The following is a 16,241-nucleotide window of genomic DNA, read 5'->3' as shown; positions in this document are numbered from 1 at the left end:
GCTCCTGGATGTCTTTTAACATTTTTGTTCTATATTAACAAATAAAAAATCGCTGTTTCTTAACTAAAGGTTCGTTTAGCTTATTGTCCCAGTTAAAAGACCACAAAAACTACAATTCCCAGAGGGAGCTGAGTCCGAGAAGCCAGCCAGTGATTGGTGGTGAGGAGCGTGACGACAGTGGCTGCGGGCCATTTATGCGCGCGCTCGCCGTGCTCGCGCTGAGGGCTCGTGGTGATCTCTGTGAGGCAGCAGCACAGCATCCACAGCTTGGTGAAGGTGGGTGTGACTGGCAGCATCTCTACCACCGAAAAACAGCCACGGGAACTGCTTTTTGTCGTTTGTAGGTAAGAGTTGGATAAATCTGAAGCTTTGTAAAGAATTACGGGTGCGCTCTTTTTTCATCTTTTATTCATGGATGGTAAATTTCAAAATGTAAACATTTTTTGTAGTTTTTTTTTTGTGTGTTTATGTTCACTATTAGCATTGCACATGAACTTTAACGTGGCAGGTTTCCAGTAGATACGTTAGACATTACGGGGTATTTTTATTTAATTTCTTTTATTAATGTCGGTGTTGTTCCCCTTGACTGAAGCGGCAGCTGTGTTTTTATGGCGGCGTCTTGGCGGGGGTTAGCCTATTGTATGATGGCAGACACTGGCACAGGTGGCACCGACAGAGAGACGGTTGGGACTTCTTTCCTGGTGAATTAGTGGGCTTCACTTGCCTGTTTTCGCCCCCTCGTGTGAGAAAAAGCGGCGTTATTGAACATCCAGTCTGTGAATCTTTATCCTCAGCTCCTCTTTGTCTGCAGCTGCTCGTCGGTCGCGGTTAAAAGCGTCTTTGTTTGGTGCTGCTCGTTCCAGATGAAGCTAACGACACCAGCAAAGCTTGATTTGAAATAACGGGGCTGTTGTCATCCAGGACTTTGTGGGGTTGGGTCTGCAGCCCAGTGAAAGGCCAGCTGTGGAGGGCAGCTTCTTATGCCAGGCTGTGGCTTTTCAACTGGCCTTGTTATAGTTATGTTAATAAGGTTTTAGCAGTTTTTGGAAATAAAGCAAGTAAACATGCAAATGCAGAGTTAAGCTAGCTGTTAGCTTTAAGGAAACACCAGGGGAGGGGTCCTTTCACTCGGTGGATCCAGCTGGTCTCTGACGGTTTCCCATCACATGGCAGCTGCTGTCTCTTAAGCATTCTCTAAAATTGAATTTAATACTTTTTAAAAAGACATAAATGATGATGACTGAGCAGCAGATTCTCAGTCTGGCCTTGCATACTCAGTTGGCTTTTGTTTCCCATCTGTGCACCCACCCCCTCCTCCTCCTCCAGCTCCAAACACATGGTGCGAGGAACAGGTCCTCCCCTGGTGAGTCTCTGTCCGGATACGCTTATTGCTCGCTAATATAACTGCAGATATGCACATTTTTGGCTGCCTGGTTTGGCCCAGTCTGTACCTGGCACTGCTTGCCATACCCACACCCTAATCACACACCACCATCATCATCAGCAGCCTTTTGTTTCAGCTCAATGTGACTCCTCTTTCATCAACGGAACAGCCCCATCTATTTTTCTGATTGGGATTGATTGCTCCCACATTGATCTGGATGAACGATAAGGCCGTGCCACATGTGGGCACTGACTGCCACTGGCTGCTTTTTTCTTTTTGTTTGTGGATTGATGGGCGGTGGTTGCATGCAGTGATCAGTAATTCCTCCAGATGTCGCTGTTGAGTCCTCTTTTAAGGTGGTTGTTGACAGAGATGGGCATCTAGAAATGCTACAGATCGTCCACCAGCGGCTGCTACTTACTGGCTTCTCACTCATTTGCATGAATGTGACTATTTATTTCTTCTCTTTTAGGTAAATTGACCTGCAGTACAAATTCAAAATGGCAGCCTCTGAAGGTGAATTAAATCCTCCATTTAAAATCTAAAGTAGTGGGTGAATGCTAGTAGTTAAGCATGAACTCTTTTTTTTTGTATGTGTTTTTTTCTTGTTTAGATATCCAGGTCAAGGAGCTCGACAAGCGAGCCTCTGGCCAGGCCTTTGAGGTCATTCTGGGAGCTCCTGCTCCTGATGCAAAAGGCGAGTTTCCTTTGTCTCCTCCTAAAAAGAAGGATGTGTCCCTGGAGGAGATTCAGAGAAAGTTGGAAGCTGCAGAGGAGAGACGCAAGGTAATAACTTCAACTCTGGTCCTCCATCCTGCAGGTTTTAGATGTTTCTTACACCAACATACCTGAGTCAGATTAAAATGGATCCAACAGCATATGAACCATTAATTTGGAGTAGTAGTAGTACAACCTGCTGGACGGTGGCCCTCGAGGTCCAGAGTCTGAGATCCTGCTTGAGTTGGAAATCAGAAACTAAAAGCGGACCTCTCCGTTTTTCAGAATCACGAAGCCGAGGTTCTGAAGCACTTAGCTGAGAAGCGTGAGCATGAAAAGGAGGTGATGCAGAAAGCAATGGAGGAGAACAACAACTTCAGCAAGATGGCCGAGGAGAAGCTCAATCTGAAGATGGAGGCCAACAAGGAGAACCGCACGGCCATCATGGCAGCCATGAACGAGAAGTTCAAAGAGAAGGTTGGTGCTGTCCTGCAGCGGGTCGTCGGCGCTGCACGTTCGCCACGTTCTAACTTTTCTCTCCTCCGTTTACCAGGACAAGAAGTTGGAAGAGGTGCGGAAGAACAAGGAAACCAAAGATCCTGGCTCAGAAGAAGGCACCTCGGAAGACTGAGGCTTCCACCCGGGGGGTTGTACAGGGTTTTTTACGTATCCAAAGATTGATTTATGTTTCTGTTCGGCCAGTATTTTTCTTTTCACTTCCCACCTTTTTGAAATAAAAAGTTCCACTTTGTGAGGTTTTTCAATTCTCCTGCTATCAGTGTAGTTGCTGGTCATGTGACCCCCCCCCCCCCCCTGTTGAGTCTACTGTATTCATCTGATATGTAGCTTGTCAGTGCAGCTTGAGCTCTTTTTGACCAATAACCATGTGTTCTTCATTTTGAAGCATGTTTCTATGCATTGGTCTTTTATTGCCACTTCATGGTGCATTTTGGGAATTGTCTGTGAATCACACCTGTTCTCGGCACTTACTGTATATCTGAATAAAATAAAAGTAGCACAATTTTGGACAGAGGCGTCAGCTGTTGCACATGCCGGCGTTCTGGTGCAGCTTTGCTTCCAGGTTCTGCTCGTTCTGCTCCTGCAGCTCATGATTTGTACCACTGCTGCTGATTCTTTGGCTTTTTTTGCAAAAAAAACATTCGGGGTAGTCTTCAAAGCACACAACTTCTTGCTGTATAGCTGTGAATTAAACATGCCAGACATTTTAAATGGAGATCATCTGAAATTTACAATTTACTACTACTACACATGGATGCAAAGAGCAATACACTACGGCATCTCAGAAGTGGCCCCTTGATTTACACTGTTGTACTAAAACAAATAAAATAAAAAAAAAAATAAAGTAAATGCATGTTTTTTTTTGTTTTTTTTTTTAATACCGTTTCTGGTGTTTTTTTTCTTCTGTGGAGGATATAGCATAAATGTTTTTTTTTTTTTTTTACTTGTCTCCAGGCAAAAAAAAAAAACTTTAGTTTGTGTTTAACATGAACTGGAAAATATTCCCACACTGATGGCGTGACACTGTCAGGCTGTTGGAAGATGCTGGAAAACTTAAGGTTAATACTAATGCTCTACTTTATAACCCCAACATAAGAAACCTGTCTCGTGTGCTATAATGTTTTACCTGCAGAAATCAGTTGTCCAGCAACAAGCTGCAGTCTTTGTCTCCCCCTGGTGGCGGAATGGCTGTATCACATCCAAACTTGGACGACCTGCAAAAAACATGGCTATTCAGCGTTTTGGTGAAATTTACAGGATATATAAAAAGTTGATGCTACACTAATACATCGTCACTATTGGACATTTAAGTAGAAGCATGCAATAGTAATTCATTTTGTAAAACAGCAGCTAACTGGTGGGTGACGCCTTGGTCTGATGAGACGACTTCCCGCTGAAGAACATTTCGTGGTTGATTCAAGGTTCAGACACTTCTGTTATTTTGTGGTTAATCTCAGAAAATTATGTGCAATAAAAACTTAAACATTGAGTTGTTCATGCACATTCAGAAGTTCACCTGTACAGGTTGCAGAAACTTCATTCTGGTATAAAAAAATGAATATGAACTTTTTTAGCGTGGTGTACGATTTTGAATAATTGTTTTTAATAAATACTTGTAAAGTGTAACAAATATTCTGAATAAAAACTATGAGCCTGAATATTTTGAAGCAAAACTGGAACACAAGCAGATTGTAAAGAGAAAAAGACATTTCAACGGTAATTTCCAGCCATTTGTAAAAATCAGAATGTATTACAAAGTAAAAGAATTTGGCCTTTAATAGGACATAAACAAGTTAAAGCATGCAACAAAATCCCATGTTGACATGGTTACCTCTGCTTGTTTAGATTCAGGGTCTTGATCGTGTTAAAACCCATCCATCCATCATCTGTTCCGGTTTGCCCATTCAGGGTCGCGGGGCAGCTGGAGCCTGACCCAGCACTCGGCAGGTGAGAGGCAGGTACACCTGGACTGGTCACCAGGCCATCACAGCATCTTAAAACCATGTTAGGAATCCAACTCAGGCCTGGAACCAGAAGCTCGGATCATTTATGACCACAGATAGAATGAAAAATGTATTTTCTATTGGTATCTCATCACTTTAACAAATAACTGTTAAGTTTTTCTTCTCTTAGATCAGGGGGTCAGACTCCAGTCCTGAAGGGGGCGCTGTCCTGTAGGTTTTCGTTGTTTCCTGGTCCACCACACCTGACTGAAATAAATGGGTCCTTGTGAAGGAAGGAGGAACACACAGGATTTTGTAAATCTGAAGAGATGTTTTATCTGTTAGAGACCCCACACATGAAAAAAAAGAAAAAAAAAGATCTGTTTACTACATATTTGGGCCGTTTTGGTAAATCTGTTCTATTATTGGTAATAACTCAGCTTATTAACTTTTTGCTTGTTAAACCAATTTCTTTTTTTTTCTTAAATCTTTTTGTGTTTTCCCCTTTGTAAAAACTCTGAACCTTCCTAGTTAGTTATAAGAACAATTTAGTTTGAATATTTAAAGCTTAAATACCCCGCCCTCCACACACACCCAAAAAGAAATAAAATCATGTCCGCCTCATGCCGTACATCTTCGCAAACAACACAAGCTCTTTAAATCTAAGACTCAAACTTTTGTTGTGGAAAATAGTCTTTAAACTTCTGTAGGACTGAACGTGGAAACTTTAGTTTTTGAATCTGCAGTGCAGCCGAGACCAAAAGTCTGAATTGTTCCTTCCTCAGTGAAACAGAGAAGCACATCACATTCCTCACACATGGGGGTGGTTGCACTGACTTTGCAGTATTTGTCACATTTTAGAGGCCAGTCTGCAACCTGGTCAGTACCAACACATCTGTTGGCATCTGTTCCTTTTATTTCTTTTATTAAAAAAAGAAAAGTTAAGAAACGAAATAAAAGTATCATGTAAAGATGAGGTGGAGTTGCAAATCTAATGTATGATAATTTGGGCTGGGACTTGATTAAAAAAATAATCCAATTAAATACAGGCTTTGTAATTATTTAATCTTGATTTATCACATTTTATTCCTATAACAAAAAAGCCCCAAAAAGCAACATTTTTTTAAATTTAAATGGATTTAAGTAGATGCCTAAATTTAAATAACGGTGCATTTAATTAAATTTCAATTCAAAACAGTAGAAGAAGAAAAAAAAAAAATGCCCGGTCTCAACAGCCAATCAGATAATTTTTTGATCATCATCATTTTGAGCTCCTCTATAGGGGCACTTTGACAGTGTTAAGAGCGCAGTTCTAAGAACTGCCTGCCTCAAATTTGTTTCTATGAACTGCCTTCTCCAGGGGAACAGTTTCATGTTGCATTCGCACATGAGTCAGGAACCGATGTGACGCAACCGTCTGCTGGTCTGGAGCAAAGCTGATGACTGGTGGAAAAGGTTGTTGCCGGTTTTACCTATGAGCAGCGGATAGAGAATTTCTGTATGTCCAGAAAGACATTTCATCTGTGATCGCCTGAAACTGCACTGGAGAGGATGGACACGACTTACCGTCTGGCTGTACAGCTTGAAGATAGAGCTGCTGTTGCCCTGTGGAAACTCGCCACTAGCTCAGAGAACAGGAGCATAGCACACCTGTTTGGAGTTGGTATTTCAACTGCCTGTTGGAGAGAGTTCGGCTCCTCTGTGGAAAAAATCTTGTTGTCGGAAGTCATCAGGATGCCAGATGCAGAAACATTAATAGGGAACCCTTTTCCACAGCTAGATGCTCCACTACAACCACCTGCTGCAGATACTGAAGGAGCTGCAGCCTTAATGCTTTACCTCCTGCCTTCCAACTAATCACAACACACCTTTTCATTATAAGCATGCTGTGGAAGTTGGACAGATAGAACATAAATGTATACATGATGTAAACATTTAAAGAGAAAATGTTCCATAGAAAATGCATCATGTGTTCAGAATAAAGATCTCATCCCCTGCTTTAAGCTTGTGTGCATTATGGAATCTATCAGTAGAAATGTGAAGGAGTAATCCGTCACTGGAGGGTCGTTGGTGACTGACTTATGGTTCAGAAGAATTATGAGGAGATACAGACACACAGAATTAGCAGCATGGGAGGGTTAAAATGTAGAAAGGGTGGTGAAATGTTTACAGGTGTATACATTTATTTGAACGCTAGACCTCTCTTAAATATGATGAAGTTCATCCTGAGATATGCTGCATTTTAAAACGGTGATAAACTGGAATGTAATGCACACCCTGGATAAAGGCTCAAACGTAGCAAGCAAAGATGGATTATTTTATATTTCATAGCTTTTATTGGTTAATAACTACTTAATATTTTTATTAACTAATATTTCATAGATGTAGTCAAGCCACGTTCAACGGACACAAACTGAATACCTCTGTCTTTTCAGTCATTTATTTTTTATAATGAATACAGTAGGGCAAAAATAACTATTTACATATGTGTGTGATGTATATGATGATGCATATCACTTTGGCTTTTCCTGCCATCCTGTCCATCACAGATCTCTGCTGGCTTCAGCTCTGCCCGTCCAGCCGCTCGCTCTGTGCCTGTTCCTGGAGGAACTGCAGCTGCTATTGAAGCGTGCATCACTTCTGCTGGTCAGCATCTGACCAGGCTTGTCCTGCACAGTAGCCAGAAGAGTGTCGGCCCTTTTCTCTTTCCTGGAGAAAACAGGGAGGGTGGAGACAAATGCTTAACACACAACAACTATAATAAAATACTTTGAATTGTTATATGGTGGCACTCAACAAGATGCATGTACAATGCAACAGGATGTTTACCAGGTCTAGCGGCAGAGGGTGCTGGCAGCTGGCTGGTGCTGGCTGTTCTGCCCTCAGATATGTTCTGTCATTGTATTTAGCAATTTAAGGTAGTTAAAGTAGAGTTGAAAGCCATTTTTTGTTCTATCAAATTGAGCATGTGTTTTTTCAAGAAACATAATAGATTTAATCTGTTTGATGGTTTAACACTGCCTCCTACTGGCTGTTCAACATAAGCAGCAGCTAAACTGCGTATGGTAAAAAAGGGGTAATTTTTCCCAAGAATGCAGAGTGAGCAGACGTATGTGTCGTTCTCTGTCAGTCCTCAATTCAATTCAATTCAATTCAATTTCTTTATTGTCCCCCAAAGGGAAATTGGTTTCGCAGCTAAAACACACACATAGGACAGACATCACAACAAAACATCAGCAAACGAAATCAGAACCAAAGGCATATGTCAAAAAAAGAGATTCTCACAATTCAAAACATTAAATGAGCTTAAAAAACATTAAATGAGCTTAAAATAAGTTAAATAGAGTCACAGCTAAAAACTAAATAAAACAACTCTGTCACCTTAGGCCATTGCTGTTAAGTAATTGAACAGCAGTAGGGACAAATGACACTTTAAGTCTCTTTGTCCTCCCCAAAGTGGCCTTGAAGCGACGGCCAGAAGGTAATAAAATGAACTCATTCTGGAGAGGGTGGCTCGGGCAGTCTAATATAGAACGAGCTTTCCTCACCACATTTTTATTAAAAATGGCCAAAAGACCGTCCTGCTGGTATCAAGAAACTTTACCAGCAGCTTTGACTAAACGACCTAAGCGGTTTTTATCTGCCAAACTTAGGCTCCCGAACCAAGCAATAATACAAAAGGATAAAACCGATTCAATTACACTTTTGTAAAAAAGAGACAACATTTTAGTGCAAACGTTAAAAGACCTCATCTTTCTTAAAAAGAATAACCTCTTGTGAACCTTTTTTGAGGTTAAGTCAATGTGAGACTTAAAACATAATTTGTTGTCGAAGACCACACCCAAGTATTTATAATTGTCTACCTCTTCAATGGCAGCTGCTTTAATAAAAGTAGACGGGGGGTTTGACGGAGACTTCCTAAAATCAATAACCATATCTTTGGTTTTGGACACATTTATATGGAGGGACGAGTTGTCACACCAGCTCACAAAATCATCCACGATCTGCCCATGTGCTGTCTCACCTTCCTCAAGAAGGCTAACGATGGCCGAGTCGTCTGCAAACTTTAGAATATATCTGTTATTAACATTACTGCGACACTCGTCAGTGTACAGAATGTATAGAAGAGGAGAAAGACAACAACCCTGTGGAGAACCTGTGGAAGATGGGAGCACATTAGAAAACGTGCCATTCACCTTCACACATTGGGACCTATTAGTAAGAAAATCTAAAATCCAGCCAGTCAAATTAGGATGAATCTTAAAATCAGTAAGCCTTTCAACCTATAAATAGGGTTGCAAAGTGTTAAATGCGGATGAAAAATCCACAAACAAAACTCTGGTGTGAGTTTTGGTGTATTCCAGGTGTTTTAACAACAAATGTAAAAGGGTAACCACAGCATCCTCCACACCTCTACCCGCCCTGTACGCAAACTGGAATGGATCAAGGTACTTTTCTACCTGGGATAAAACTTCTTTCTTAATAATTTTTTCAAAAGACTTCATAACAAGAGAGGTCAACGCCGTTGGAAAGAGTATAGTCTGTAAGTTTGTCTGACTGTTAGTGTGTGTTAGGTTAACACAGTGAAACAACCATCGTAAATTTCTTTTGGTAAATATGGTTTGTACTTAATTGATGAAAGCTAACTATTACCCTGTTGTATCGGTTAGCATGCTATATGTTAGCATTTGCTTTCTCCTTGGGGAAATGTTATGTCTTCCGGTTGCTAACATGATTTTGGATCTATCTCTTACATGGTCTTTATATTTGATACCTCTCTTTCTGCACTTGTACAGTGAAAGAATGTCCTTTATTCATTGTTTTGTATTGCAGTTTTACAAAACTGATGAAAATAATGTGGTTCAACAGTAAAAGCTACGAAGCTCGTCTCCTGAGTGGTTACTCAACCATGTGTGTTTAGCTCTATGCATAGGCTAAATAACCACATTTTAGCTGAGGGCAGAAGACTGGGTGGTGGTGGTTGATGATGGTTCTGGTGTAGCTGCTGAAGGAATAAACATTTAGAATAAAAAACAATTTTTTAAACATGAACGATGGCTTACCATTAATTATAATTCTGTGTGGCTCATTCCAACAAGACGTCAGTAAGATGCCACATGATGTGTTTGTGCTTGGCTCTTATTGCTGCCATTATATTAGCAGCATAGATTACTCATGTGCATATGCAGTAGGAATGTTCTACACCGGGTGTAGGCATGCAGAGGGTGCTGGCTGATGCTGACTGATGCCACAGCTGGTTCTGGTGTTGTCACTGAAGGGTTAACACAAGTTATAAACATGAAGGGTGCTAATAAAGCTAACCTTTCATTATAATATATAGTGTAAAATTTTCAATCGTACAGAAGTGCAAAAGTTGTAAAGGCAGTCATTTCAACTCCCCACACAAAGACTCAAGCCGAGAACTGAACCAGGAACCTTCTTGCTACCACAGCACCTTGCAGCCCCAAATGTAAAACCTTTCTAAGTTAAAGACACAGCAACTGTTTTTATTTCCATCATACAAGGCCTGGTCAGGGCTTTAACGCGCATGTTCCTGATCATCTGCTGCTCTGACCAGCACTTGAGGACGACACACGGTAAAGACGCCTTCCTGAAGTTCAAACTTACCATCAGAACGAGGAAGAAGGGGGATTTAAGAGACTTTGAATGTAGCATGGTAGTTGGTCTGAGTATTTACTGGGATTTTCACCCATAACCATCTCTAGGGTATCCAGAGAATGGTCTGAAGAAGAGAAAATATCCAGCGAGCAGCAGTCGTCTGGACCAGAATGCAGCAGAAGACACACCAGGTGCCTCCTGTCAGCTAAGAACAGGAAACTGTCATGATCACGATTTATGTTCATGGTTCATGTTCTTGGTGTTCTTGTATTTAAGGTTATGTTAGTCCTGTGTTGATTTATGTTTCCTGCTCATTCACTTTACCTGTCTAGTTTGTCCTAAAGTGTATTTAAGTCCATGGGTTTCAGTTCTTCCTTAGTCCATTATTCCCCGTTAGATGTAGTCCAAGCCAGGTTTACAGTTCTTAGTTCATGCTACGTCAGAGTTTTTCCCTCCAGAGTCTTTTGTTATGTGAGTTTAGTTTCATCTCATCAGTGTTGGGGAAGTTACTCTAAAAAAGTAATTATTTACTAGTTAGTCATTACTTCTGTAAATTGTAATGAAATTACTTTACTCGTTACTGCATTTGAAAAGTAACATTACTACTTATTACTTTACCATTTCTTAATTCACCGTGTAGACACGGACAAACATCATATCTGAATCATCGCTGCCTGTCTGCATAGTTTTCACTGTATATTGTAAACAAAATGGTTTTAAAACCATAAGAACAACGTCCCTGTCTGTGGGAAGAAATGGACACACTTGTCCCATAATCATTTTATCTAGTATTTTTCTAAACCTGGGTAATTCAATAGTCGAGAGGGGGAGCATGTCTCCTACAATGAACCTGCAACTAGCTTGTTAATTTCTGTCTTATCGGCTGCTGCGCTCCAGGAAATGTTGAAAAAAGCTTAGCTTGTTTAGGCGGGTCGGCTGCTTGTTTAGGCGGGTCGGCTGCTGAAGGACTACTTCCACTGACCAGCGAGCAGGATCTTTCTCCACAAGCTTGGACTGAAATGGGACTGAACTGAAGATAATGCGAATATCACCACTGACCAAAAGCCCCTGTCTCCGTCTCCAGCTTAATTTTTCTTTTCCCTTGGTTGGCGCAGAATCAGCTACGTCCCGCAAATCAATCTCTATGGCAACGTGCCCAGGCAAGCACACACACAGGCAGCAGCATGCGCGTACCACTTAAAACAGATCAGAACTTTACACATAGACAAACACGGCTCGAGTAACGCAGAAAAACACATTAATGTAGTCCATTAAAGTAATTTCGTTACCAATATTTTAAGTGTAACACATTACTTCACTTCGTTACCCAAAAAAGTAATATTGTTACTGTAACGTGTTCCTTCGTAAAGCCTGGTACACACATAAAGATTTTTGGGCTGTTTTTGTCCTGATTTTGCCTCTTTCTGACCTCGAACGGCAAACGCCCGATCATCGTGAGATTTCCCTGTCCAATCATCATTTGGTCTGTGGTGTGTTACGAGCCGATTTGTCCCGATAATCCGTCCGAAACGGGTTGTAGCCGACAATCAGAAATATTGCACATGTTCAATAATTTAGAGCCGATTTCTGAGGAACGACGACGAGTCGTGCATTGTGACTGCGTGGATGGTGACATGGTACAGAATGTAGCCAATCAGAGAGCGAGCTGGCTGGGGAACAAGGAAGTATATAAAGTCCATGTTCACGCCGTCTCCAGTCTGTTTTTTTTTTTTTAGTTCTGGCTTTTTCTGTTAACAATAGTCCCAAGACCACCATCATTCCCTCGTCCTATATATCCTCTTCTATGCTGGGTGTTGTGTTTTCTGACTGTTACTATGTTTCTTCTTCTTCGTTTTTTGCCAGTTGTTGCTATGGTTCTTCTTCTGTGTTTCAACGTTTCTCTGCCTCGGAGGACTAGATTGTAAATGAGTTGCGGGACAGCATCGTCATGTGTGTGTTATTCTGGTGATGACATTATCGGCACACATCACACACACATTATGATCAAAACTGTTTAGTGCCTGATTTTTTATCTTCATGTGTGAGGTGTCGAACAGATAAAAAATCTCATAAGATTAAAAAAATTGTTATGTGTGTACCAGGCTTAACATGTTACTACCAACACTTCATCCCATTAAAGCCTTTCACCTGCACCAGTCTGCCTCCACCCCGTACACCTGCACTTGGGTCCTCACCCCTCAGCATCGTAGGGCTGCTCAATTATGGCAAAAATAATAATCTTGATTATTTTGATTGAAACTGAGATCTAGATTATATAACACAATTATTCATTTATTCACTTTTTTAATGTAATTTTTTATGTATTAATCGATTGATCAAGACAGAGTGAGTGAGAGAGAGGGGGGCAGCCAGTTTGTCTGTGGTAATCCAGACTAGCATCTTTCCACCAGGTCCCAGTAGCCATTTTTTGTCTCAGACCAGCAGCTATGTTCTGCCCAGTGTGATCTGCAAAACATGAGTCTGGAGACATTTCGTTTTCACGTTGAAATCCGCGTCAATGAAATGTAGCGTGACATATATATACGGCTCTATGGTGAGGCTTGACCACAAGTCTGTAGTGGTGGCGAAACATTGGACTGTAGCTACGTCCTTCACAACAGCCTCACCACCCTCATCATACAGGGCAGGAAGAGACTCCACTAACATGAAGAAAGATGGCAGTGATACCATTTCTCCAAAGAGGGGATGAGGTTCTTACATCCCGGGTTGTTCACTGTACTGAGCACTGGTCTTTAGTGAGAAAAAGTCATGTTAGTTTATAATGTTTGTCTCCTTGTGTCTCTGGGAGCTGGTGGATTATTTAGTCTCGACTCTTCGGTCTAACTTGAGAAGTGTTGGCAACTCGCGTTGAATCAAACCAAAGCTGTTGGGACTGTGGGAGGAGTCTGCAGCAGAGCGCTGCAATGCCAGCGACTTGATTTGCAACTGGAAACAGCACAAGATGAAACTAAGAAGGAGCAAATAATCGAATCATTTCATTTTTATGATCGTTGAATGCTGGACAGGACAGGGTTAAAAATAAATAAATAAAAGCATGAAGTGGTCCTCTGTTGTAAGAAAGCCTGTTAGAGTGTATATCAGGGGTCTGCAAGGTTTACCAATAGAAGAGACATTTTCACCACCTGTCCCACTAAATGAACATAGTTAAGAGCCATCAAACCAGGGAGCCTACAGCTGATCTTTGGGGGCCGCCATACTGCTGCTGTTTGTTGTCATTTTAACAGCCTTGTCCTTCCTTGACAGTCTTTGAGGAGAGATGTACTGTATAACTCTAATTTACTTAATCTTTTTCAGTTTTTGAAGTCCAAGAATAGATGCGCTGATAATTTATTGAATAATTCTAAAGCTTTCTGCAGCTTACGATCTCCTGAACTAAAGTTCTGAAATAGTTTTTTTTTCTTGCTCATTTTCAGCTTATATTTTTCAGATGTTGTCTGTTTGCTCTGAAAATGTCTTTCTATGTGACATTTTTTGTTGTTTGATCATTTCTCTGCACAAATCAAGCATACAAATAAACCAACATTGTTGGCAATTAATCTTTCCACGCAAAAGGATTAAAGAGCCGCAAGCAGCTGAACAGCCATGGGTTGCAGACCCCTGGTGTAGATGAAGTGTGTTAGATCAGTGGTTCCCAAGGGGGTCCCCCAAAGAACACAGGGGGTCCCAGAGGCTTTAAACATTTAGAGCAATTGTGATTAATGTCCACACATTGTCCCTATTTAAAGCAAAAAATGTAAAGCTATATGCTGTTAATTTAACTTTGGCTTCATGCAGGACGGGACTTAGCCAGATGGTGAGAATCTCACTTTTGAAGGCATAAAACCAACATGGTTTCAGGGTGCGGCAGGGGGTCCATGGCTTTTAGTATTTGCATTAAGAGGATCCCAGAGTTAAAAACCAGTGTGTTAGATGATGGAACTCAGTTTCTGGACCCCAGTTACTGGTGTCTGTAGCGTCTGTGGTATTTCTGAGTAAACAATCCAACTATATGTTGTTTTTATCTCAAACCTTTCTTACAACAGACATTACAATTACAAAAATGTTGGCATGGCAATTTTTCCAAGTCTGGGGAAAAAATGCTTCCATCTATTCACATTTTAGCCAGAAGAGGGCAGTGTTGTTCTTTGCTTTCTCTTTTGGACCCTTTTAAGGGGCAATTTTAAATGGATCTTCTTTCTTTCCTCTTGTTGAATCTTGTTGCATCATGACATTGTCCAGCTTTCTCACTAAACATCTGTAGCATCTTGGCTACATCCAGAATTGTCTGCTGAACTGCTGCTGCATTCATACTTTTTAGTAAAAATTAAATTGATGTCATGAAAGATGATCATGTTAATGTAACATGACTGCTTATTATAAGGTAAGGCCACATTTATTTTTCATGTTTAAAGATGTTTTGAACAAAGATGCACATTTTGTGTCATGATTTTGCCTTATAAGACACACACACACACACACACACACACACACACACACACACACACACACACACACAAAGATATATATATATATAGACAGACAGACAGACAGACAGACAGACAGATAGATAGATAGACAGATAGATAGATAGATAGATAGATAGATAGATAGATAGATAGATAGATAGATAGATATAAGATAGATTTATAGTTGGCCACACTTCCTATGTTGCTGATGGATCTAGAGATTTTAGGTGGAATAAGTATTTTCTGTGAAGTAAAGTAGACGTGGAAATAGTCATAAAAAATAATCATATCAATGCAAGGTAAGCCTGTCGTGGAACGCTAGCTAACAGGCTAAGCTAGTGTTAACAAAATGCCATTAACACTTAAATTATTTCAAATGATCTTTTCCCAAAAATATTACTTCAAACTGTTCGTGCATATTAGTTACCCTTTGATAATTTGCAAAGGCCAGCTTCAACATTACCGTTGTTCGGTGTGAACAGTGTAGCACACTTGGCGTGCTGGCTGCTGGCAGCGCGACTTCTGCTCAGTCTGAACATATGCCACCTGCTGCGAACCCTCTTTGCTCAGCTGTGCTAAGGAAGAATCTTAAAACTGATGCACACAAATGGATCCTGGAAATTTAATTAAGCCAGCTCTGATCACTTGAATTTCATGTTATTTTACCAACAGTTACAATTATCTTTGTCGAATTTGTATATATATATATATATATATATATATATATATATGGAGGGGGAAAAGAACAAAAATAGTACTTATAAAATGGCTTAAAAATGCTGCTGCTCTGCAAGAAATATAGATGCCTTCACTGTGGACAAAGCATGGATACTGTTGGTAGGTTATTCCTCTTTATACTTCTGCTTTCTTTATGTTTGCAACTTAGGCAAGAATTACAGGCAGCTTTATAGTTTTTAATTAAGAAATAATTTTACTTTATTATCATTTGCAAGGGATAGCACCATACTGTGCAGGTTGTGCCACTTTATTCTGCACTTGTTACCACTACCTATTGTTAAGCTTTGTGTTGTAAAAGTATTAATAAAAATGGCCATCGTCTATCTTGGGTACAAATAGAAGGAGATGACTAGAACTGCAGGGTTGAAAGCACAATCCACTTTTAACAAGCACGTACTGTGCTGAAATCTGGCCCTTGGCTAAATCTGCCTTTCCCTTTTTGGAAAATGTATTAACGTATATTGATTGGTTCTGTTTAAACTCTTTACTTTCTGTTCAGGGAGTGTGTGCATGCAGTGAAAAACTTTGAAAGGAGGGGGAACATGAAAATTGGACAGTCATTTGTTGTTATCGATGAGAGCAAGAGAAAGGTAAGAATTTAGACTGAATTATTGTGTAGCTAACAGTTATAGCACATAGTTAAGATGTCACTTGATATAACAAGTGCATGGAAAAAGAAATGCATACTGTTATACTCGTATGCACAGATGTATAACAACAGCTCTAATGAATATTAATATAATTTTATACAGAATGGAATTTGTGAATTTAAAATGAGGTACCAATGAATATAAATTTCTGTCTTCAAAAACTAATCTAAAACATTGGCCATATTGGTTTACAGGAACAGATTCA

General features: G+C 40.4%; 1 protein-coding gene across 3 annotated transcripts; it reads left to right on the top strand.

Moving 5' to 3' along the window:
* Positions 1-209: 209 nt before the first annotated feature.
* LOC121628000 (stathmin-like) lies at positions 210-3,129 on the top strand. Of its 3 annotated transcripts, none has more exons than XM_041966894.1 (5): positions 210-344; positions 1,857-1,900; positions 1,998-2,170; positions 2,387-2,578; positions 2,655-3,129. In XM_041966894.1, exons 2-5 carry the CDS (start codon positions 1,885-1,887, stop codon positions 2,730-2,732), a joined length of 459 nt encoding a protein of 152 aa, XP_041822828.1. In that variant the 5' UTR covers positions 210-344; positions 1,857-1,884; the 3' UTR covers positions 2,733-3,129. The 3 variants fall into 3 exon arrangements, with proteins under 3 accessions (XP_041822828.1, XP_041822829.1, XP_041822830.1); XM_041966895.1 differs by having other exon boundaries at positions 221-276; XM_041966896.1 differs by having other exon boundaries at positions 223-340.
* The last annotated feature ends 13,112 nt before the right edge of the window (positions 3,130-16,241 follow it).

This window comes from Melanotaenia boesemani, chromosome 17, assembly GCF_017639745.1.
Source record: "Melanotaenia boesemani isolate fMelBoe1 chromosome 17, fMelBoe1.pri, whole genome shotgun sequence".
In the NCBI taxonomy this organism is placed as follows: Eukaryota; Metazoa; Chordata; class Actinopteri; order Atheriniformes; family Melanotaeniidae; genus Melanotaenia; species Melanotaenia boesemani.
This window is presented reverse-complemented; position numbering and strand designations above follow the sequence as displayed.

Coding starts and splice junctions, on each gene's coding strand:
- LOC121628000 (XM_041966894.1), top strand. Junction 2,171..2,386: donor CTGCAGAGGAGAGACGCAAG/GTAATAACTTCA, acceptor TCCGTTTTTCAG/AATCACGAAGCCGAGGTTCT. Junction 2,579..2,654: donor ACGAGAAGTTCAAAGAGAAG/GTTGGTGCTGTC, acceptor TCCGTTTACCAG/GACAAGAAGTTGGAAGAGGT.